This window comes from Lepidothrix coronata, unplaced genomic scaffold (genome assembly GCF_001604755.1).
Source record: "Lepidothrix coronata isolate B3197 unplaced genomic scaffold, Lepidothrix_coronata-1.0 Scaffold8, whole genome shotgun sequence".
Taxonomy (NCBI): Eukaryota; Metazoa; Chordata; class Aves; order Passeriformes; family Pipridae; genus Lepidothrix; species Lepidothrix coronata.
Window position 1 is genome coordinate 1,760,223 of NW_016690188.1, and position 24,059 is coordinate 1,784,281.

The following is a 24,059-nucleotide window of genomic DNA, read 5'->3' on the forward strand; positions in this document are numbered from 1 at the left end:
CCCCCCCGAACGTTCGGGGTCCCGCGGAGCCCCCGCGCTGGTGCCCCGGCCCAGCCCGGGCCTGGGCGGGCGGTGGCGGTGGCGGTGGCGGGGCGGGGCAGGCGGAGCGGGGCGGTGCTGCCCCCGGCTGTGCTGCCCCCGGTGGCGGGACGGGGCAGCGCAGTGGCTGCCGCGTGGCGAGAGGGGCGGTGCGGCCCCGGCAGGCGCGGGGCCGAGCGGCGGAGCGGCGGCAGCACAGGGTGCGGGGGGCGTGGGGCCGCCGGGGGGGCAGCGCGGGCAGGGCGGGAGGGCGCAGGGAGCCCCGGGGTACCTTCCCCGGCCCTGTGCCCGCGGTCGGCGCCCGCCCCTCGCGGCGACCGGGGAGGCGCGGGGCGGCCCCTTGGCAGCCGCCGTGTCCGGAGCGCTGCCCACCCGCACCGCGCTCAGCGCCCCGGTTTTATTTATAGCAGGGCTGGAGAGCTGTGGAGCCCTGCTGAACCCGGAGCCCTGCTGCAGACCTCCTGAATCCTACTGAGCCCGGAGCCCTCTTGGAGCCCTATTGCTTCCCAGTGAGCCCTGCTATCCCTGCTATCCCGGAGCGCTGTGGATCCCGCGGGATGGCGGTGGCCGGCAGGTGAACAGCGGCAGCGGCGGAGGGGGAGCGAGAGCGGGAGCTCGGGTTGCGGGTGTCTCACAGGTATGTGTACGGGGGCTGCTGCTGCTGCTGCTGCTCACACGAGCTTTTAATTCCGTATTATTTTTTGAAGTTCATGTTTTATGTGTGCCGGCGCAGCCAAGGTCACCTTGAGCACGAGAAGGACGCGTTTTGCTTCCACTGTTCAGAGGTTTACTGGGGGTTTTTTGGTGTTTATTGGGAGGTTTATATATTAAATTGCCTGAGCGCTGATTACAAAAAAGAGGCAAATTGAATGTGAGAGCTAGCAGAGACAAAAGGATGACTGCATGGTTATATTGGTTCGAACTCCAGTTTGTATTGAGAACTCTGTGCTTGGATATCACCAGATGGGCTTTGTGGCAGCTTGGAGGGGGCACTAAGAAAGGCAAAAACGTTGGAATAAAGTTTTAGGCCTTGCTGTTGCAGATCTTAGCATAGAACGTACAACATGGGATCAGTCTTATTCCTTATGGCTCGTAGCTTGGCCACGACTGAAGTTTCTTTGCAGTGACAGAAGAGGAAGGTATTGCCACTTTACAGTTTCTCTAGGTGAAAATGCTGGAATTCCTATTTCAGTATCTCTCCATAACAGAGCAGTTTAATTTGTAGTGTTTTGCACGTATATTTTACATCACTATGTTGTTTTAAGATGTTTGCCCTTTCTTTTTTCTTTGGCGAAGGGAGAATTATTTGCTGTGCTTATTATATAAACTATAAAACTTCCATTTCAAAATAATAATGCAAGTTTAGACTTCTTTACTGCTTTTTAATCCGATAAGCCTGTAATGTCACTTATGTCAGCAGCATGTTCAGATTTAGGGGTGTGCTTTTTTATAGAGCACTCCTTCTGAGGAGTTTGCAAACTGGTTTGACTGCAGCTGGACCAGACATATAAAATATACCGTGAGATAGGATTGGGAGAGAACATTAATGACATTTTTTGTAGATCATAGGTGCCCTCGAGAAGCAAGTAATAAAAGAATGAAGTCATGGAGTGCAAGAGAATAGTAAGCCTTGGAAAGTGGCTGAAATGTGTATCCTTGTGGCTGCATGGTTTAAGCCATGCAGTGAAGAACAGTGGAAAATTATCAAGGGAGCATAGTGACCTGTAAGGGAAAGAAGAGCAGAGAGAGAGAAGCATGCTGGAAGCTGATTGGTGTGCTGTGGAACTTGAACGTGCTGTTTTTTTTAGCATATTAAAATCTTGCTGATTTTTAGCTGCAATGAAACATCTTTAGAACTGAACTTTTATCGAAAGATTAAAAAATACCAATTTGCTAATTTATTGCTAGATGCCCATCACTGAAATTCTGTGTGCGCTTCTGTATAGGTTTATATACATATATATATATATACACACATATGTGTGTTATTATTTTGCAGTTTCTGATCTTCAGTTCCACTCGTGTGTCATGGATGAAACTGCTTTGTCCCTTGGAACAATAGATGTTTCCTATTTGTCCGCCTCAGCAGACTGCAGCATCAGTAGATGTAAGCATTCCAGTGAAGAATGGGTAAGTAAAAATTGTGAATGTTACTGGCCATATTTATTTTATTGTTTCTTCAAGTTGAAGGTGGACATTTTTATTGTTGTGAAGAAGAAAGATAAGGCATTACTTCTCTTGTGCATGGTACAGTTTGGTTTTAATTTAACTTGAAATGTAAGGAGGATCCAACAGTTCATTTCTGTGCCAAAGACTAACGTTGCTAGAAAAGAAAAACCCTGTCAAACCCTATTGATAGTCTTACAGTCCTCTGGTGTAATGTTGCTAATCATTTTATGTAGCAGTAAATGTACAGAATCCCGTTCTGGCGTAGCTCAAAGTGAAGCAGAAAGTCAAATAGAAAACTTGTTGCTCTCCTGCATTATGTAGTTTAAAACGCGCAGGTAAAAAGGAGCATGAAGCTGAAGATGCAAAGTCGCGTAGCCATTGAAGCTGGAGCTTTTCATGCAATACAGAAGGCAGAAAAACTTGGTGGATATAAATAAGGAACCTATTAAAAGTCTGTGTCCTCTGTTGAGTGAGTCCTGGGATTTGGAGGAGATAAAGTGTTGGTGAGTGGACTCGGCTGGGTGGAGCCAAAAGAGCCACATGGGGACTGGGTTGATGCTGGTTGGTTTAGCAGCATAGGTCAGGAGAAATTAGACATGGATTTGGAGAGGAGGGCTTTGAACTTGATCTGGAAGAAGAACTGAAGACATGTTTAGAGTTGAGGGGGAAAGACAGATGTCCTGGCAGCTGGGTTTTCTATCTAGCTAGAGCTAAATGACATCAGACAGCAAGCTGCAGTAACCAAGAGATCTGTGAGAAAGTGGGATAAGGGCAGGCAGGACAGAAGAGATAGGAAGGAGATTTTCTAAGAAAGTAGTGGTGACTTCAGTAAAGGGTTGGAGGCAAGCAGAAGGACACTATTACAAAGTCGGTTTAATTTGGTGTTAGCATTACAGAAAGTTGGAGAGAAAGGGATTATGGCAGGCTTAGGTCTTGATGCTTCTTTATTTCAGATGGAAGATTTATCCTTGGAATATTTCCCAAGTGACTTCAATACTCCTGCCAAGTGTGATATATGCACAATTCAGTTTTTAGGCATCTGCAGCATTGCTTTTGACTTTCTGGTTGTTTCTCACTGGACTGAGTATATGATGATGTATTTGTGTTTTACAGCCCTTATGCTGGTTTAAGGTATTTGTTCTACCCTGCTGCTCTTCCTCGTTAATGTGCAATTTTAAACATCATTTTGGTTTTGTTTTGGTTTGTTTCTGTAACTTCCCTTTTAATACTGAAAGTAACTTCCCTTTGAATAAAATGTATGGTTTAGAAATGGCAACCCAGTGCTCATTCTCAGGCAAGCAATAATTCACTAGAATTTAATTGAAACAGTCAATATCTTTGAAAGCATACTTAACAACAATTTTTATATAGTGTTCTAACATGGAGAATGAGTTCTGTGAATCCAGCTACTTTGGATTATTTGGTTTTGTAACCTTCAGATAGACAATGTAACCTTGGAGAAGGCACAGGGGTTCCTTTTTCATATCACTCTACACGAAACTGCTGGAAAGTGCCTTCAGAGTCTGCTGAGTTAATTTTTTGGATACACTGAGTCTTGTTGCAATTTTACAGATGTAAATATATTGCTCATATTACAAGCATGTTTACACTATTGAGAATGTAGTTTACTGTTAATTTCTTTCACTTTTCTCAGCTGGCAGTTTCCTTGGTGTTTCTTAATTAGTTATTGTTTCTTTTAAAATTTTGTGTGTCAGCATGTACTGCAGTGCTTAGATACATCAGTACAACACTGAGATTTTGCTTTTATTTTTTAAAATCACATCATCTGGAGATAACATAGTTTATTTTAGAAAAATCTTGGAAAAATTTGTGCTTTATGTAATTGAGGGGTAATTTTTTGTGTGTATGTGCGTCTGACAACTCCTCTTACTCAAAGTTTTCCCATACACAGTAAAACATATATTTCTGCATATTTACACAGTGGTCTTTTGTTCTGCAGGGAGAGTATAACTCTCGTCCCACTCTTTTCCGATCTGCCACTTTAAAATGGAAGGAGGCTCTGCTGAGCAGAAAAAGGCCGTTTGTGGGACGATGTTGCTATGTATGCACTCCCCAGAGCCGGGTAAGAAGATTATAGACTGGATTATGTTTGACAATAATGCATAGTTGCAGCATAATGAATTTTCAGTAGTTTCCGTACTTTCAGAATTAAGGTCACAGTGTTTTTACTTCATAAAGTTTTGCACCATTGTTTGTGGTTATATTTCTTTGTCATGGAATTAATGGATGACACAGACTTGCTGTGATGCTTAGTCTCCCACCTTTCAGTGTGGATTTACTCCTTGCACAAAACTCTCCAGCTCCGCAGAATTATCTCTAGGAAATGGTATGGCAAAATTATCTGCTCTGTTAAATTAATAATGGGAATTTGGTGCACATGAAAGTGTTAAAACTTGCTTTTAGGACATTTTATTTCTCTATCCACAGAATAAATGCAGTATGCCTCCCTTCAAACTTGGTCAATCCTGTACATGAGAGAACAAGTCAGTTTTCTACACCTGGCTGATTCCTTGCTTCTCTGCCCAGCCTGGAAACAAGGAGTGCCAGTTGCCATAGTGGAAATATTTGTCTGCTGGGAACAGTGTCAAAATGGTGGCTCTAAAGAGGTTGTGCAAGCTGATTTAAAATGTGAACTTCATTGAACTGCAGTGGGCAGGCTTTCTGTAAGCTGAAGATGCAAAATGCTGATAAATGGCATAATATAGTTTGCAATAAGTTCATCCTGTAATTTGACTATGTGTACAGCCCGGGCTTTAAATTGCACAGTTACACCTGTATTGAACTCCATCATTGGCTGAACTAGAGTGAAAATTTGCTTGTCTCTTTGACCAAGGAGAAGTTATTATTTCACTCGATTCCTCTGCCAGAGCGGAACATTCCAGCAATGATACACAAATGTGGTGTAGAAATCCAAATGTACTGTGAAGGCTATATATGATTTGGGAAACAAGACAAGCAATTAGATAAACTGAGAGACTACTTCTAACAGACAAGTCAAGTGCTTTGACGTGTGAAAAGTTGTGTATGAATCCTCAGTTTAGGGCTTTATACATTTAGTAACTTGCCTGTTAGTAATTAGGCTATTCATCTCAAGCTGGGAATTACGCTTTAAAAATAAAAATCTTGTTCTGTATTTTGTCCGTTTAATAGGAGACTAATTAACTATCCTGAGATCCCTCTTAAGGTAGGGGCATGACCTATCGAGCCCTTTATTGCCTTCTGCCATAAGGAGAAAATACCATCCTTGCACAGACAGTAACAAAGAAGATCCTCTCTTTAGACTCCAGATTATTTTTTTTTTTTGATCTGCCGTTTTAATTATTTCTCTTAAGGAAAAGGAATGAATGAGTGAGACAGCTTTCCTTAAGTGTGTCGGCCAAACTAACAGCTTGGTAGTTCTGAGAGTGGCAGGTCTTGAGTCTCCCTCTCATTTTCCTTCTTGCTCTCCTAGAGGCTGATCAAGTTCACTAATCAAGCAGAAAACTACCCGCTTTATTCATTTAGTCTTAGTTTTTAGCCTAGTTCTTAGTTTTCAGTCTTGTCTGAATGAAGGTGGCTCATTAAGGGATGTGGTGAATGCTAGACATGCTCTTAGTTAAGAGGTGAGGGATGGTGAGGGATAGTGTTCAGCAGGAAAGGGTAGGATGTGGTGGTGGGAGCTGGGCTTCTTGCAGCAGTAGAGAGATCCTGTATCAGCTCAGTTGGTCTCACAGAACCAGATTCTCTGCCTGACACAGGATTGAGGAAGAGTTAAATAAGGAAAAGCTAAAGTATGACGTTACAGCTGGAGGATGAGCTTCGCAGAGCGAGGTTATAACTTAACGATTAGAGCACTGGAATGGATTTGGGCATTCCATGGTACTTAACTTTGTTGCTGTTTTTTTTTGTGGGAGAACAAGAACAATTCACTTCTCTTCTCTTTGCCAGAACATTTCATCAACTTTTAAGATCCACAAAAAATCACCAGTGAATAGTCAAAGAAATTAGCATTACCTTGAAGTTTCCTCTTAACAGCTTAAAGCAACAATTGGTTGATTGAATGTATGGCACAGTTATGCTTTAGCAAGGGGGTATAAGACTGTGCTCCCACTGTAGCCCATAATTTCTACCTGATTTGCAAATTACATAGGACACTTGTATATTTTAATTTGTGGCGAATAGTGTGTCCTAAACAAAATACAAACAAATATCTGACTCGCATTGCAGAATTGGTGGTGAGGCTGTTCTGCAGCTCTGCTACTGGTAACCATCTTTCTCTCCTTCACTGTCCTGTTTTTGTCTTCTTTGACATGTACAGTTCCAGTAGTTTTAGCTGTAATTCACTGCTGGCATGGTACCAGTTTTATAATTGCATATTATCTGGATAGAAAGAAATTAGCCTCTCAGTCAAGATATTTCCTCAGAATATGGAAGATTAAAGTTTAGGTCTTTCTGCCAAGGAATATTTGTTTATCTAGACTGGAACTGCTCCTAAACTCTCCCTAGTTAATAGCTTGGAATGTGGAGTCTGTAACAAGGATCTAGAAGGCTGGATTGAGTTTGTTGTTCAGGCAGAGCAGGAATGTGGAGATTTGCCACCGAACTGTGGATGGATATCCTGACCCTTGGGCTGTTGTTACATGATGCCTGATCTGCTGGCAAACTGGATATCACAGGCTGGGCGTCAACTGCTTGTGGTTATACTAATGCTGAATGTGGCTTAATAAAGTTCTGTCTAAAGATGAGTTCTGTATTATGACAAGTCCTGGTTTATATTGCATCAGAATACAATGAAATATTGTGGCTTGAAGAATACAGCCAATACAACCACGCAGTAAAGCCTAGAGAATTCTGTGAAAGTATTGGAGTTTGGAATAGTGACTTGAATTTCATTTTCATTTTGGAACAGTGTGTGTATACTGTATGAGCAGGTTCAGTGCTTCTCTGGTTTGGGGTTTTTTTATAGTACAAATGGAAAACATTGCATTGTTTTAAATGTTATGGTGAGTGTAATAGACACAGCTATTCTTACGTAACGAAATAATTCACCAGTCTTTTCTTTTCTTGGTTTTACAGGATAACTTTTTCAATTCTAGTATTCCTTCTTTGGGTCTACGTAATGTCATATATATCAATGAAACACATACAAGGTAATGTAGCAAGTCTTTCTTTTACTTTTAAAATCCAATGTGTTTTGATTTTATGACAGAGAAATCTCTAGGGTAGTCCAGACTGAGTGAATATATTGTTGTGGTCCTAAAATGCAGAAAGTGGTGCTGCCTTCAGGAAAGTAATGTACTTGTTAAATCTGGCTGTGTGTATCTGGGAGCTGGGCAAAGTCCATTGGGGTTATAGACAAGGAGCGTAAGCGTCAAACTTGTTTCACAAAAACCAGAGCACCTCTAGATCCTTTAGATGGTAACATCTGTGGCATAGTGCTGAGAAAAGCTGATTTATTCCTATGTGCAGAATGACTTCAGGCTTCATTTTAATTTACTGAGCAGATCTGGCTCACAATTTAGGCGTTGACTATTATCAGTAATGGCAATTAAATCTGGATATGTCTTAAGATACTTTTTCTGCCTCAGTGGCAGAGTGCAGCTCCTGAAAAATGGTGTATATAACCTAAAAATGATGATGTATCTTTGCACTAATGGAAGCGTATCTTGAGTTCTGGGACAAAGATACTGGAATTAAGCACAAATATTCTGTTCTTTGGAAAGTTAATAATGCTTGCTAAGTTTTTTTTCAATAATCATTAGCGTAAGCAGGTCCTGCAGTGTTTGTCATAGAGTCAGAGCAAACAAAGAGAGTCCAGCAGCCTAAAAGAAATGAGCCAAAGTGTCTGAGTGGAAGAAAGGCAGTATTGTGCTGTGCTTGAGAGGGAGGAAGCTAATGTTAGAGACTGTTTCTTATTGCACTTGAATTAATTATGGTTTTTTTAAGAGTTGAGCTTGTAGTTTAGGATACAGAATAATAACAGAAATAGTGCTTAATTTTAACTGTTTTTTTAAAATTAGTTTCAGAAGTCTGATGATTGAATCGTTTTGAATGGTCAAAATTACTTAAATTGGAAATAAAAGGGGAAAAGATATGGGTTAATGAACTATTCTGAAATAAATGCCTTTAGCTCAGAATGTTATTATGGTGTGAAAAATGACAGTTTTAATGAAGTTCTGTGGTCCCATGTGGTTACAAAGTCACAGTTTCCCAGCCTTAGACAGCAAGAGGGATTCTCTTTAACTGCTGGAGTACTGTAACTGTATTGAGACGTTATCACAGCCTTTGGCTGAGGTATGACTGCCAGTTTTTTAATATATCTTGAGTGAGTCCACTCTGTGTGGTTTTTGTCTTTTCTCATTGCTACATGATCAGCAAACGGATTTTTCTAATTAAACCACATCATGTCTAAGCTGTAAAACGAATGTAGAGGTCTTCATACCTTGACAGATACCTGCAATATCTGTATGCTGCTGTGATAATATGTTCATAATTACCAAAATCGTTGTCAGAAAGAAGCATATCCTTATCTTTGCTTTCTAGAAAAATTAATAAGGCTCTCAAATTCCAAAGAGAAGGGGAAAAGGAAAAAAGCAATTAAAACAGAGTTACCAGTCTGCTTCTCTGACAGCATGAATAGCAAAATTCTTTGTCCTTTGAGGCGGTCTGAATATTTGTGTAACCATTATGTGTCAAGACTGTGCCAGTGACTTGTGCGTGTTCACTCATCTTAATTACAGTGCAAGTGGCCTGTGTGCTCAGGTAGTTTGGCCTTTTGCAGTGTAAAAGTTCCTTCTCATCTTTCCTAGCTGTTTATAACACATGTATAAATTTACTGAAATGTGGTAGGGAGTTTTAACAGCCAAGATCAGTAACTCAGGTGATGACAAGCAGTGAGACCTTGGCGGCGCTCCAGCATGGAAACCACCCACGGTTCAGTTTGGGACACTCACTAGAAAATCAGCCATGCATTGCACCAGCAGACCACAGGACAAGGGTTTTACGTAATATTCAGTGCTCTGGTCTCAGGAATGGCCAGAATTTATTTTTTTGTCCAACTCTTAATTCCGACCGATGGCATCAGCTCTGCTGTTCCGGGGTCCCAGCTGTTTGTTTTGTGGGGTGACCCACGTAAGTGGTGGCTTGTCCAGTCTTGGCCTGGTAAGGGGGGTGAGGAGGAAAATACTAGTGCATATTCACTGCTGGGGATTTTTAGCCCTTCCTGTTTCACTTGCGTGTTCTGTGATGTTTGGTGTTCAAAGTAGTGTTTTCTCAGGTGATTGCTGCTTATATGATCTAGACAGTAAAGGACAGGGTTAATTTGGAAAGAAGAGACTGTCCACATAAGAGAAATTGCCTTAAACACTTGAATTTATAGAGATTTACTGTTATTCAGGGGTTCTGCTCCTGCTAAAACTTTGCAAGGAGAAGGTGTGTAGGAGGCACATAAAACTGGGTGTTTAAAAACACTAGGAGGGAAGAAAAAGTTATTAAAAAAGCGTTTTTAGTTTTCATGGCTAATGCAAACTTCTTTTCAGAAGTATCTGTGAGAGTTTACCCTGTGCTTACGTGAGCAACTTTCCCAAGAGGACCCAGTGTGCCTTCAAGAAGTTGACAAACCTCTTAGCTGGGCATTTACTTTCCTTGGTGGAAAGTCAACAAATTGGAAATCACCACTACCTCTTCTTTTGACCTTATTGAGCTGGGGAGTTGGTTCCAGCAGAGGCACAAAATGTATATGCTGGTTTGTTTACTACTTTCCTGTGATACCATGGGTGTTTTAAGGCCAGTGTCACCCTGGACTGAAGTGATGCAGACCCCAGTTGTCTCAGATATTTTGTGCTGTATATGAGTTACTTCATCTATAACATGGACATATTGGCAATTTACTAGCAGATAAAGAAGCTTTTAGGAAGCCCTTCATAAAACTTTACTTACTTTTGCTACTTAATTGTATTTTAGGTATTTTTCATACTATTTTTTTTGGCAGTCAAATATTTTGATAATCACACTGAAATACCCATTTTATTTTTGTAGGTACAGGGGGTGGCTTGCAAGACGGTTTTGTTATGTCCTTTTTGTGCAAGAAAGGGATGTTCATAAGGGTATGTTTGCCAAGAATCTGACAGAAAATGTGCTGAATAACAACAGGTAAGATAATGCAAAATAAACTGTTTTTTAAATTAGTATGTATGATATAAGAATTTGGAAACTGCAAGTTTTAGAAATCAGACTGTTTAAAATACCAGAAAATACAGTGTCTTTAGCACAACCTTTCAGGGCTGTAGCTGGCAATTTCTGTTTGAATAGTAAAAGAGGGGATTAAAGAAGTGCAAGTCTCCATATGAGTGATGCCTAGTGGGGGAACACCAGCCAATACACAGAAAAATAAATTGCTACACAGGAACTCTTTAAACATTTGTTTATCTAATTCATGTTAATCATTACCACCAAAGTCATACTGCAGTCATCAGAAATTGTCAGTGTTTCAGAAGTAATAGGAAAGCAGCATTTTTAAGTACCCTGAGTGTACACCTGGAGCACGAGGCAAAAATAGAAAAAGGCTGTAGAGTGAAATTCCCACCCTTTACTTTGAGGAGCCTGTTTTCAGTTTCATAGATCACATTTTAAATGGCATGTTGAGCCCTTGATTAGCTATTCAGGGATCAGTTTCCCCTGTACATAAAGAAATTCAACCGCATGCCCCCTCCTTGAGCCTACTTTTTTGTCAGAAGGCCTACACTGCCTACATTAACATTCCTAATTCTCCTGAATGTTTAATGTTTGAGTCCGTCTGAAGATGATAGTGTTGCTTTTGAAAAGTAAAGCAGACTGCGTTGTGCCATAGTTATAGTGTGTTAAACCACTTAATCTCACTTAGATTTGTTTCAAATGGGAAAAATAGGCCTTATAGATTTTGTTACACTTTGTAAAACTGAGAATTTAAGGGGAAAAATACTGTAGTAGTTCAAAATAGCAACTGCAGTAATCTATCTAATGAGGTAAGTGAAAGTTCTATGACAGGAAAAAGAAAATATTAAAAAAAATGAGATTTCATCTGTTCTTCATGAATTTTTAACCTTATTGACCATTTCTGAAAATTGGCAGTCACTTAATATTAGTACCTGTGATTTGCATATATACTGTTTTATGTGGTCAACTTTGAGTGTACTCAACCATCAACTGCATGTTAAATCAGAGCTTAGAAAACTACTGAATTAGATTGAATGCATGTGGAATATACAATACTTCAGTGTAAATGGTTTTTTTATGTTTACTCCTGTAGTAACGCAGAGCACATTCTCAGCAGTTGTTGTGTGTGTCTTGGACTCTTCTGTGTCATACATTTTATTTTTCAATGTTAGAGTCCAGAAGGCCATAGTAGATGAAGCTTCTGAACCAAATGCTCCAGGTAGTTTTACTCCAACGGATCCTAAAGCTATCAACAAAGTGAAGAAGAAAGCTAGGAAAATACTCCAAGAAATGGCAGCAAATGTGTCACCTGCTTTAATCAGGTGAGAAAAATGTCTCATTGGTGTTTTAAGTGGGTGGAAGAATGAAAAAGCTCTTTATAATAACAACAGAGCTTGTAACACATAATGCATAAAAAGTGAATAATTATTCTAAAAATAATACATTATTCATAAAAATCCCTTTTTTATTATTAGCTAACAAAATAGTAGTTATTCTTCATTTTCAGATGCAGCAGAAACCGTCTGCCTTTACAAGGGATGAATCTTACAAGATTAAATACAAACTTTTTTTTCCTCTCAAAACTGGGTTTGGTACTAATGCTTAGACCAATATTGGCATAATTTCAGTCTCATATGGGCAAGAGCAGTTATCTGCAGCACCATGGACTGTGAAAGATCATTTTTCCAGTAACCTATTCAATATTCTAAAATAAGACTCTCTCTGAGGTATTTATAACTACAGATTAGATAAAATCTTCTACTGTGCCTTTACAACTAAGAGTGAATTTGTCGTGTTCCTAGTTCATCAACTTTTTGTTGCAAGTTCTAGATTTTTTGTAACTATTGTAAGTTCTCCTAGATAACATGCAGTCGCCTAACATATCACCTAATTAGCTGTAATAACTTAGTTATTACAGTTGATCATAGGACCTCAGTTAACTTTCCCCACAGATGGTGGTCCTACCCTTTGAACAGGCTTCACTGAGGTTGATCAGTGTCATAACTACAGGAGACTGAAATGTGGTTACTAACCATAGATGATTACTTGTTTGGCAATTGGATTTTACAGTATTTTTGTTTGAATATAAAGTAATCAGATTTTATGGCTTTGCCTTTAGTCATAGAGAAGCAATATAAAAGAGAGGCAGAACTGAATGAAGCTTTTTGGGTTTTGTTTGCTCTTCCTTTAGGTTGACTGGCTGGGTGTTACTGAAGTTGTTTAACAGCTTTTTCTGGAATATCCAGATCCACAGAGGTCAAATAGAAATGGTCAAAGCAGCAACAGAGGTAAGGAAGGGTGGGAAAAAATCTAATAAGGTAGATTTCTGATGTAGTGTCTGTGAATATTTAGAGCACTTTCTATTGTTATGAGAGTTTTGCTAAGTCTGTATGAAGTGAGACTGTAGATAGAACTGTCTTGTATCTGGGAAATAGGGTTCTTAATTAAATATAATGCTCTTCAAGTTGTGTAACCTAAAATATGATGGGAATTCTGATTTTTCCTTTGCTTCAGTATCAAATTTTAAATATCAGACTGCATGATTATCTCAGATAACCTGCATCCAACATTTTTCTTCTTTTTTTAAACTGAGGCAGCCAATAATAAACTAGTAGATATATTTAGAATTTTTCACTTTTACCTTGATTTGGAATAAAAATCTTTAAGAAATAAACTCTTCCTATTTCTTACTAGCAGTACATTCCCAGTTCTTTGATACTCATTGAAATTGGTCAAACAAATTCCTAAATTCTACCATTTTCTTTACACTCGAATTGATTCTTTTTGCAGGATTTACCTTAAAAATATTGATTATATAAATGAAACAAACAAACAAACAAAAAGGGTTCCTATTATTTTCTGTTGTTTTTTGATTATAGTATTAGGGAACCCCACTTTTCATAGATCCTTGCTAATATCTAATGGAAATACTTTTGGTGACACTGAAGATTTGTCCACATCCCTTTAACTGTTTGATTATTGTCTGAAGAAACTGGGAGTATTAATTAGTGCTAATGTAATGCACGCAACTGAAAACTGCAGTCCATGAAAATTAAGTACGGTTAACTAAAAAAATCTCGTTGTCACAGCTGAAGGAAAACCAGAAGTAAAAAAACTCAATGATGGTAACTGGAAAAATACCATCAGTTCAGAGAAGATGATGCTAGCAATCTCAGTGAAGGATTTTAAAAAAGGAGTAATATTCCACATTTCTTACCAACTGCCTTCTCTTTTTTTTCCTTCTCTCCCCACCACAGATGAATTTGCCTCTTATCTTTTTGCCTGTTCACAAATCCCACATTGACTACCTGCTTCTCACATTCATTCTTTTCTGCCACAACATCAAAGCACCCTACATTGCTGCAGGGAACAATCTCAACATCCCCATCTTCAGGTAATAACCTCTTCTTATTTGAAAAAGACTGAGGTGGCGGGATCTGACGTGTTGTGCAATATGTCTTATGTCCAAGTACAAAAATATCTGAGTATTACTGGGCCATCATGTATAACACGCTCAGAGAGAGAAGCTCTATCATAACCCAAGTAGGGTAAGGAAGGGTATTCCTTCGTCCTAGGAGTCTCAAAGTGGATAGGTGCCTAGGAAAAGATGACTGTGAAAAAGTGTAGTGAATGGACAACACTTCATGAAATTTGGTGAGCTGGCTAATGGGCAGCAACACTACTGGGTGAATAATACTTTGTGGGAAAGTACTCCACTTTAGTCTGTGTTTAAATTATTTTTCTGGTGGCTGAAGAACCTAAGGTCTTTTATGCAATATTTTGCCATTAAGACAGAATTTGGCCATAACGGATTTCTAAAAAGACACTGGATATTGCAGGAAGTGATGAGGAAAGAAGGATGATACCTTGACTTCAAGGGTATTTGCACCAGTAGGTGCTGGTCTGCAATAATCATCATGAGAAAGGCATTCAGGCTCTATAAATTATCAATTAAAATGCTATTTATTAGGGCCAGCAGTATAAGGAAAGAGAGATTAGCATAGATAATCCAGCATCCCTTTAGGCACTGGGAACCCTGTGTTCTGCAGAATTCAGCAGGCCTCTCATCCACAGCCAGCCTGTGGACCCTGTCTGCAGAAAGGGTTACCCCAATTTGGTCCTTTGAGGTGGTGTAGGATTTGCTTGCAAGAAAACAACTCTATTCATCATTTCTTCTGCCAAGCAGAAAGGATGTTCTTGTGAGAGCTTCTTGCTGCACTGTAAGATAAAGGCAAGACCGTGCAGGTGTTGTAATTCCTGGTGTGAAGTGGGAGCTGCCTGCCGATTGCTCTGTTAAAATGAGCTGATCCTGCAGCTGAGGCGTATGTGCAACATGGGCATGAAGATACTGTTTGTGCAGCACAGCACAGAGTCAGGACAGCTCAGGTTAACTGGTAGGTGGATCACCAGCATCTCAGTGTACAAGTCTCCCAGAAAGTGGCCTGTCAAGGGAGTGAAATGGAGCAGGACAGGATAGAGAAGCCTGTTTCGTAAGTTAAATGGAGAAATAATTGTATGGTCCTGTCATGTGCAAGTAGTACAGTACAGTTTAGTCTTTGGGAATGTCAATTATTTCAGTTTTTGTTGTGTGCTAGGAATTTTGTGCTGGGTGTGTAGTAGCTTCCTGCAACTAAGTTCAATGAGTATAATCCTTCTTTATTCTGCAGCACGTTGATCCGCAAGCTAGGAGGGTTTTTCATTCGTCGGAAGTTGGATCCGAGTCCTGGTCGTAAGGACTTCCTCTACAGAGCTTTGCTCTATGTGGTACGCATTTCTTGTTGTTTCTGTAGGTAGCATTTCAGTTGGGTTCAAGTGGGAAAGTGAGTTCCATCTGTCTGGAGATCTATTTTACCGCTTTGAATTTGTCTTTGGTTTCATGCTGCAAAAAGGGGATTCATTTTTGTATGAACTCTGAATTTATAGAATTAAAGAAAATTGAATGCTCAGCCCCTTTGAGGATGAGCAGATTTCCACCTTGCATAATCGCTGCTAAAGAATGTGGAATCAATGTTCCCTGAATTAATGTTAGGCCTTGTTTCTCTGATGTCTTTTGTTCTGAGGAATATCTACACTGATTCTGTTAACATAATGGAATTCTCTGTTTATGATGGGTTGATGTAATCCTTTGTGCCATTCAGTATAATAGCTGTATTTGCATCTTGGAAGATGGGATATGCTGGGGAACCAGAAGAAGAGATGAATGTGAATTGACTAGATCAACTGTTGCTAAAGATGCTCTTTGAACAAAAGTCATTATACTGCTTGTATATTCATGCAAATTCAGTTGCAGATTCGTCTGGGTTTGTGTCAAGCATTAATTATTGCTTTTTTTTCACAAGTGTTCGTGCCAACTCATGATCTTCTGATACTTTTCTAAGGAAATGGTTGCTGACAATATATTTCAAATGTGAATTTGCCAATATAATTACATATTTATTTTTTCTCTTTTCCAATCTTTTTGTATTCAGCACATAGAAGAACTGTTGAGACAGCAACAGTTTTTAGAAATATTCTTGGAAGGCACACGGTCTCGAAGTGGAAAGGCATCTGGAGCTAGAGCAGGTCTTTTATCTGTGGTGGTGGATGCTCTCTTCTCAAATGCTACTCCTGATGTCCTAATTATACCCGTGGGAATCTCCTATGATCGCATAATTGAAGGTCACTATAACAGTGAACAGCTGGTAAGAGCAATTGAACAACTTGTTTTGCCTAGGGGATTTTCTGCTTATGTGCAGGAAAATGTGTTAGAGTTAAATGATGTGCTAGTAGTCCTGTCACAGGTACTCGGGATTAGTGTTGAAGAGCAAAGAGCCATTAAGCACAAAACCTCTCTGACAGGAAGTGCTGAGGGACAGGTGACATACTTCCACATGCAAATTCATGACATAACAAATAATATGTTCAAGTGGATCTCTATGGAGAAAAGTAGTTCTCCAGATTTACATTTAAGTTATAAGGTGTGTCAAAAGCTTCGGCCTTGTTTTGTCTGCTGTTGCATGCATTTTAATTTTAAACATAACCTTTTAATTGTGAAGTGGAAGAAAACCCAAAACAACCACCTCTGTTTTCTAGGGCAAGCCTAAGAAGAATGAAAGTCTTTGGAGTATAGCTAGAGGAGTCTTCAGAATGCTGCGGAAGAATTATGGGTGTGTCAGAGTAGATTTTGCACAACCATTTTCCTTAAAAGTAAGTTTGACTTCTTGAAAATCCATTTGAAGTTTTGACATTTTTGATATTTCAATAATGGGACATATTTATTTTGCTTTTTTTCTTTGTGGGTTATCATCAGTAGCATTATCTGCTGAAGTCCATTCTGGTAGGACAAAGTACCCCTGTTTTGATGAATGTGTGAGTCTTTGGGCACATTTGTGTTAAGCTGAAATGGACTCAAAGCTGATGAAAAGGGTTATGTTAGTTTCGAAATGGTTTAAGTGTTCTTACTGGGGTTCTTTGTTTGTTTAGCAAACAATCTTTAAAATGATCCTTGTACCATGCAGTAATCCTTTATGTAGTACAAACATTAGGAGTTGAAGGAGCCTGAATGCTGTTTTCCAGTTTAAGTAATTTAATGGCATATGGTATTATTGAGGAAGGGCATTTACCTAACTAGATTTTTGAAATTGCTAAGTAAATTAGTAGCTATAAAAGTATTATGATTAGTATATTGTGTATATAGGTGTTTTGTAGCTTCTCAGGGAACGTAGTGGTGTGGTAGTATCTGCCTTCACTCTTTAAATCTTCCCTGATCTCTGCAAAATCTGCTGGTACTATACTTATCTGCATTTCACTAATCTGTATTCTGCCACAGTATGCCTTATTTTTAGTGTGACTTTAATAAGATTAACTACTGCAACAGCAACCTACTAGAACATTATTCAAATTAATTAGGTGTTCTTTTTTCTGCCCTACTTCTCTCAGAAAAGCAGTAGGTTGGAGAGCTTTGGAGGGTTCAGTTACCACAGCATGAAATTATTGTGACCATCTGCACTGCATTATAATTAGCATAGTAGGGAAAGATACTAATGCACTTCAAGGAGGAGGTTTGGGCTATTCTTGGTAGGGAGTTAACAATTCTTCTTGGATCAGTGTAAGGAAAAGAAGGTTATCTGCCCTCTTAATCTAGAGAAATGCTAATCAGCAACCTCTGTCAGGTCTCATTTGTATGTGTATTCCTTATTATACCTCAGAAGGGTGATAAATGGCATAAATCATTTAAGTATGCCTTAACTAAGATTTGCAGAAGTATAACTGTGGTTATGTCACTGCAGGTTTTTCTAAAGCAGATGAGCTTTGGGGGTTAATTTTGGGCCTCTGCAGTTCTGTGAGCACAGGCTTGGAAGCAGGAGAGAGTGAGCTGGCTGTGAAAGTCTTTTAAGCAGCTTTCCTGGGAGGGAACTGTTTTTCTGAGCAGCAGGTTAAGTGACTCTTTAGTTTCCCATTCTTTACAGAAACTGAAGGAACACAGAGTCCTGAAAACTGAGTAGTGTAAATGCTTAACCTACAAGGAGAGGCTTTTGAGAAATTTGGGATTCAAAAATTCCAAGCATGCAGTGCCCTGCCTGCTTTCTGGGTGCTTATGTCACTGTGAGGGGTCTTGCAGCTGGAGTTTGTACACCAGTGTTTACCTACGGAGAAGTTCCCCATCCTGGCATTTGACAAAAGCAGCAGCAAGCAATAATTACTTCGTGTTGGTTCTGAATGGGTATTAGGCTTTGCTCTCACTCATGTTAATGAGGCGGTTCTCATTAATTTAATCCTGGAGAAGCTAGTCTCAAAGGAGTTGTTCCCAGCAGGGTGCTGACAGGGGTTATGTATTGTGTTCATTGCATTGTTTTGCATGAAGTACAGATTCCTTGATGTGGGAAGTTTGCTTTTGCATAAAATAAAGTAAAAAATGAATAAGCTGTTGAAAACTTTTAATATCTCTGATCTTATTACTGCTTTTTTAGTGTGAGCTATTTTTAATCACAGTTGCAGTTTGAATAATTGCCTTTTTTCCTATAGTAATATCATCAGTTGAATGCAAGAGTAAAGTGGGAAAAGTACAAAAAATAACAATTCTTATTTTAACAGGAATATGTAAACAACCAAAGCCAAAAACTTGTGCCTCCTCCTCTTTCTCTGGAACAAGCTTTGTTACCAGCTATACTTCCATCAAGGTAGAGATTTTTTTTTTTGTGTTGTTGAGAGGGAGGACAGGTTGGGATTTGTTTGTTTGTTTGTCTTTTTAATGTTCTGCATTACATTCCAAGCTGTACTTGAACTCCTCAAGGGTAATCTAATTGTTTATAGAAAATTGAAAAGCTTAGACAATTATAACAGCAGTTTTTTATAAGAATTGCATTCTTTCTGATGAGCTCTGTTTAAATAAATTCGAGGAGGCTTTTAAAAGGTTTTTGGGTTTTGTTTTTGTTTGTTTGTTTGTGGGTTTTTGTTTTGTTTTGTGCTTGAGTTTTGTTTTTTGTTTGGTTGGTTTTTATTTTAGTGACCTCTCTTGGTTTAATTATAAATTTTATAGAATAACTTGGGGAAAAATGACATGCTTAATGAAAAGTGAAGGATTTGTTTTAAACCTCACTAAACTTGCACAAGATTTTTGGAATAATTACAAAACAAATAGGATCTGTGAGTGAGTACCCCTTGCTCTCAAGGAGGTGACTGTCACTCAGAACTGCAAAACTGTGGTCAAGGGCTAGATCTGCATTTGTTACATAGATACACATTTTAGTTGAGGTCTCTGCTGTAACTGTACAAACCTCTGTCCTCCTGGTAGAGACGAAGTCAGTAATTTACCTTTAGAAAGTTGTAGGTCGATACAAAAGACCATTTCTAGCTTGTGGAGAGACTGGCTTCTATCCACCTTTTAGGCAGATTTGCTTATTCTACTGTTGTCCGTATTCATTGAAGGGAAAAGAGCTGTGGGGTGTAATTGGTGTTACAGCAAAGTCATGAATAGCCATAGAACAAGGATGCAATTTTTCTTTTGGTAGTCTTATCTTAGATTGTTGTTTAGTGTGAAGAAAGAATCTGTAAAAGTCGGTAGAGCTACTTACATTTTTCTGCCCTTACCAGACTACAGTGGTGTTTTGTGCTCTATTTTGGTTAGTATATATGAAAAAATATCAGTCTAGGTTATTTTACATTTTAATCTAAACCTAAATGTCATCATGTTAATTTTTATTCTGTATTTAGACCTAATGATACTGTGGATGAAAGCGCAGAGGCCTTGCTGCCCAACTCCAGGGATATCACCTGTGAACCCTTCAGAAGAGAGCTGATATCCAACTTGGCTGAGCATATTTTGTTCAGTAAGTGTTAAGAGTATCACTACCACAGAATCATAGAATGGTTTGGGTAGGAAAGGACCTTAAAGGTCATCCAGTTCCAACGCCTGTTGCCATGGGCACGGACACTTTCCACTAGACCGGGTTGCTATCAACTACCTGGTTTGTTTTGCTGACTGAATGAATTTGTTGTTTGGTAATGTCATACTTCCTGATTCACTCCATTCAGGTGATTGTTTCATGACTTCAAATGTTCTCTTAACAATTCTCTACGCCTTGCCTCCCTCTCTCCTCTTCAAAGTTTAATGAACTCTTTTCCTGATTTAGATTTCTGATTAAGCTTTTTGTTCTGTCTGTTTTGCTAACTTTTGTATTGCTTGGACTAGTATACTAAACTTGCTGTACTCTGAAGTGTTTGATAGTCATACTGGTACACTGATTTCTTACCTCTTCATGTAAGAAGTTATTGGAGTGTCTGAATGGCATTATTTTAAGATCATACTCTCATGAACTCACCTAGCTGCATGGACCAGTGTTGCTAGGTTTTATAGGTTATATGGTGTATGCTTTAGTCAATAGACCTGTGATTTGTGGTATAAGAAATGCATACAAAACAGTACTTAGCTTAGTAAATGTTTAAGCTTTATTCGACCTTCTTAATTCAAGTTACTTTGATTATTTGAATATTGTTACTATATAGACACAACATCCTTTGTGTTTCATTCAGTGGGTACAGTTCAGTGCCAACATCACTGTTATTGTTTTTTAAATAATAGGCACTCTTTCACTTGTAATGATGTTCTGAGTGTTTCAGGTGCTTAACGAGTTTATCTTGTTTACCTCTAGCTGCTAACAAGTCCTGTGCTGTGATGTCTACCCACATTGTTGCCTGTTTGTTGCTGTACAGACACAGGCAGGTAAGGCTTCTGTGTTGCTTAAATAGTCAAACATTACTTTGGCATTATTAACTTAAAAAAAAAAAGAATGCATTTTGCTATTACTTGATACTGAAAAGAAGAAAGATGCATTTAAATTAAAATAGATTTCGGGTAGTCTGAGTGCAAATATTTTAGTTACTGGTGGATGCTTGAAAACAAGCCGTTATTGATGGGATGATAATAAATGCTCATGTGGAAATAGTTCTTTGTAATTCAAAACATTATGCTTTTTTTTAAAGAATACATGGGTTTGATTTCTTGCATTAAGACTTTTTTAGATCTCAAAACATATTCACTGTTGAACTATTCCATTCATTTTCAAATTAATTTTGCTGTTTCCCAGTACTAAAATATTATATCTCAATGGCAGAATGATATGAATGTTTAATGCAAGTCTTGTGCATGGGGCTTGGAAGAATTTTTTTTCTCCTACAGGTGTGTTTTACATTTTTTCTAAAATTCCTTGTCCTCCTAGACTGAAGCTTGTATTGCACATAAATTGAGAACAAATTGAAAAATATTGATCTTGTGGAAGAAGTATCACCATTCCCATCAGTGCAGTATTTCCAATTTCCTAAAATAGAAGAGTCAAAGAAACATTTTACAATGTGATCTGAAGCTGTTGTGACAGAAAACAAGAAAAGGAAGTGCTTGAAGAAAGACTTTTCCTCATGTTCCAAGCCAGTTGAACAGTTTTGTTCATTACAATACTCCCAGATAATTGAGCATTCATTTTATAGCATAGATAATAGGAATACAATATCTCTGACATGTTCTTGAAGAACAACTCAGGTCTCTGCAGGCTGTGAAATAAACCAAGAAGCAAACAAAAATCTTGCATTCCCAAATAGTTGCATGGCTTTAAAAAATATAATGGCATGTAGTTCAAAACACGTGGGACTACTTCAGCAAACCTCAGTGAAAATCAGTTTTTTTGGATATAACTGTTGTGCTTTGAGTTATTAATAATTAGTGTATTGTTTATGTGTTTGCTATATACCTGTTTATGTAGTTTACAGATAAACTCCTCTGCAGAACAATTGTTTCACTGTGTGATTCTGTTTTTATTTCTAGGGAACTGATCTTTCCAGGTTGGTAGAAGATTTCTTCTCCATGAAGGAGGAGGTCTTAGCCCGTGACTTTGACTTGGGATTTTCAGGGAACTCAGATGATGTTGTTATGCATGCCATCCACTTGTTGGGGAATTGTGTAAATATCACGAACACGAGCAGAAACAACGAGTTCTTCGTCACTCCCAGCGTAACGATACCTGCTGTCTTTGAACTCAACTTCTACAGCAATGGAGTAGTTCATGTATTCATTAAAGAGGCTGTTATTGGTATGTTTTGGGGTTTACCAAACCCATGAAGTCAAAATATCTGCACTAAAAACTTCATCAGTTTTTTATTTACTTTAATATATTTTTTTGCTCCCTGCTTCAACCCATGTTTGCACTAACAAACAATCTTACAGTAAACTTGCATTTTGTTTGTGGAACGTTTCCACTCTTTTTTCCCTTCATCCTTTATCTTTCTTGGAAGTATCTGTGTATTGGTCACTGCCATAGGCAAGGCACTATCAGAATTCTGAGCCAACATAGCAAAACCTGCTTGCCAACATGGCAAAACCTTTGACGAGCAGCATTTTATTGAGATTCTGTTTTGATCTGACATTATTGAACACAAAATAGTGGTGAATTCTGTCTTTATTCTTGAATTGCATGTGTAATGTTTGACTACTTTTAGGCCTAGAAATAGGCAAAACAAAAGTTTGACATTTCCTTTGCTATAAAACTCTTTGGAAAATTAAACTTTGCTTGTGTTTCTGCTCTAGCCTGCAGCCTTCATGCAATTCAGAGTAGGAGGTGCAGAAATGGCACCGGTGGTGCTTCTCCCAGTTTGATTAGTCAAGAACACTTGGTCCGAAAAGCTGCCAGCCTGTGTTACTTGCTTTCTAATGAATTTAATGTATCTTTGGTAAGTAACTGCATTAATTGTCCAGGTGTCAAATTTTTGTTGTGCTTGTTTTTAAAATTAATTGATGCTTTTCGCTAGTGTCACAGCTCTGATCTGTTCACTGTAAGTACAGTCTCACAGTAATGATATCGAGGGTTACACATTGAGTGCCACCTGCTGCTCATGCAAGTGCTGCAGTGGGTGATGCTGGGCTGAGCCTGCAGCTTGCCTTTCCTGAGAAGGAAGAGCTGCTCTCTCAGCTTCCCACAATTCAAGGTGGGCTTGTTAATGCCACTTAACAAATTTTGTGTCACTGACGTCATTAGACCATCACAGCTATATTTGCATTCTGCCCAAACTATTTAGTTGGGGTTTTTTTACCTAAACAAACACAAGGCTTTGAGAGTACTCAGCTCCTATGAGTTTACATAGATGATTGAAGTTATGCTGGGAACTAAGGCTCCATATTCTGAAGATATTCCTTATTTGCATAGGAGAGCAATAGTCACAGTGTGCCGCACCTAGTACTGAGTGGCAGTTTTAAACATGGCCTGACTTCGTTTTTTGTTATGTTACAAAACACTGAAGAGAACTGATGTTATCTCATTTTTCAGACGCTGTGTACTTTGAACTTTAAGTGCTAGGTGTTTTTTTTCTTATGTGTAGAAATTACTTAAAATTCTAGGGATTCTTGAATTAGTTCTTAAATTTGTACTCATATTTGACTAATGCCTTTTTTACTGAAGCATAAGCCAAATTTAATATTTTTGTCTGGGCAGTAATGTAATGTCAGATGGTGAGGTTCTTTGGTAATGTTATCCTTTTGCTTTCAGAGTTAATAATTATTTTCTTTTTAACTAAGAAAATATTTCCTACATGATTACGAACAATGTAAAAGAGGTTGGCGTTTTTTTATTCAGAGTTTCAAAACACATAAGGGAATTTCTTTGAAGTGTACTTTCCTTTAAATTTCAAATAAATCACCATAGTGAGTCTCAATGATTTGTTTTATGATGGTTGTATTTCAGAATTGTTAACAAACTAAAATTTGGTTAGAGGCGATTAAAAGGGGAGAATATTTAATGTGGCTTTCTACCAGTGGTAATGCATTTCTTAAAAAAACTTGGACAGATCCCATTTCACTGTAATTTTTCTAATGTCTGCCAGGATAAACATAAGAGGGGTGCATTGGGATTATGCTGATAAAAGTTTAATAACTTGCATAAAAGGAAAAATACTGCTGTATCTAAAACATGCATACTGAACAAGAAATGGTGTTGCTATAATGAGTATAATGGATGTGATTTTTACATTGCATTTCTTTTATGTTGTGCAGCCCTGCCAGGTGATCTATCAAGTTTGCCATGAATCTGTGGAAAGACTGATACAATATGGCATTCTTCTGGTGGCCGAGGTAAAGTGATAGAGATACTATACTAGTAGTACACTATATAGGTAGTTTATGCTTCTTAGTTGTGAGA

General features: G+C 38.7%; 1 protein-coding gene across 2 annotated transcripts in view; it reads left to right on the forward strand.

Moving 5' to 3' along the window:
* The first annotated feature begins 394 nt into the window (after window positions 1–394).
* The window catches only part of GPAM (glycerol-3-phosphate acyltransferase, mitochondrial), a 32,921-nt gene continuing 9,256 nt past the window's right edge, over window positions 395–24,059 (forward strand). For both annotated transcript variants that reach the window (XM_017839890.1, XM_017839895.1), the window contains exons 1-17: window positions 395–676; window positions 2,039–2,169; window positions 4,169–4,291; window positions 7,285–7,358; window positions 10,246–10,359; window positions 11,574–11,723; window positions 12,593–12,689; window positions 13,659–13,795; window positions 15,069–15,165; window positions 15,870–16,082; window positions 16,474–16,587; window positions 18,475–18,560; window positions 19,594–19,709; window positions 20,532–20,602; window positions 21,698–21,962; window positions 22,457–22,599; window positions 23,915–23,992. In XM_017839890.1, coding sequence (XP_017695379.1) covers window positions 2,068–2,169; window positions 4,169–4,291; window positions 7,285–7,358; window positions 10,246–10,359; window positions 11,574–11,723; window positions 12,593–12,689; window positions 13,659–13,795; window positions 15,069–15,165; window positions 15,870–16,082; window positions 16,474–16,587; window positions 18,475–18,560; window positions 19,594–19,709; window positions 20,532–20,602; window positions 21,698–21,962; window positions 22,457–22,599; window positions 23,915–23,992 — 1,980 coding nt within the window. In that variant the 5' untranslated portion in view covers window positions 395–676; window positions 2,039–2,067. The remainder of the gene's footprint in view (window positions 677–2,038; window positions 2,170–4,168; window positions 4,292–7,284; window positions 7,359–10,245; window positions 10,360–11,573; window positions 11,724–12,592; window positions 12,690–13,658; window positions 13,796–15,068; window positions 15,166–15,869; window positions 16,083–16,473; window positions 16,588–18,474; window positions 18,561–19,593; window positions 19,710–20,531; window positions 20,603–21,697; window positions 21,963–22,456; window positions 22,600–23,914; window positions 23,993–24,059) is intronic.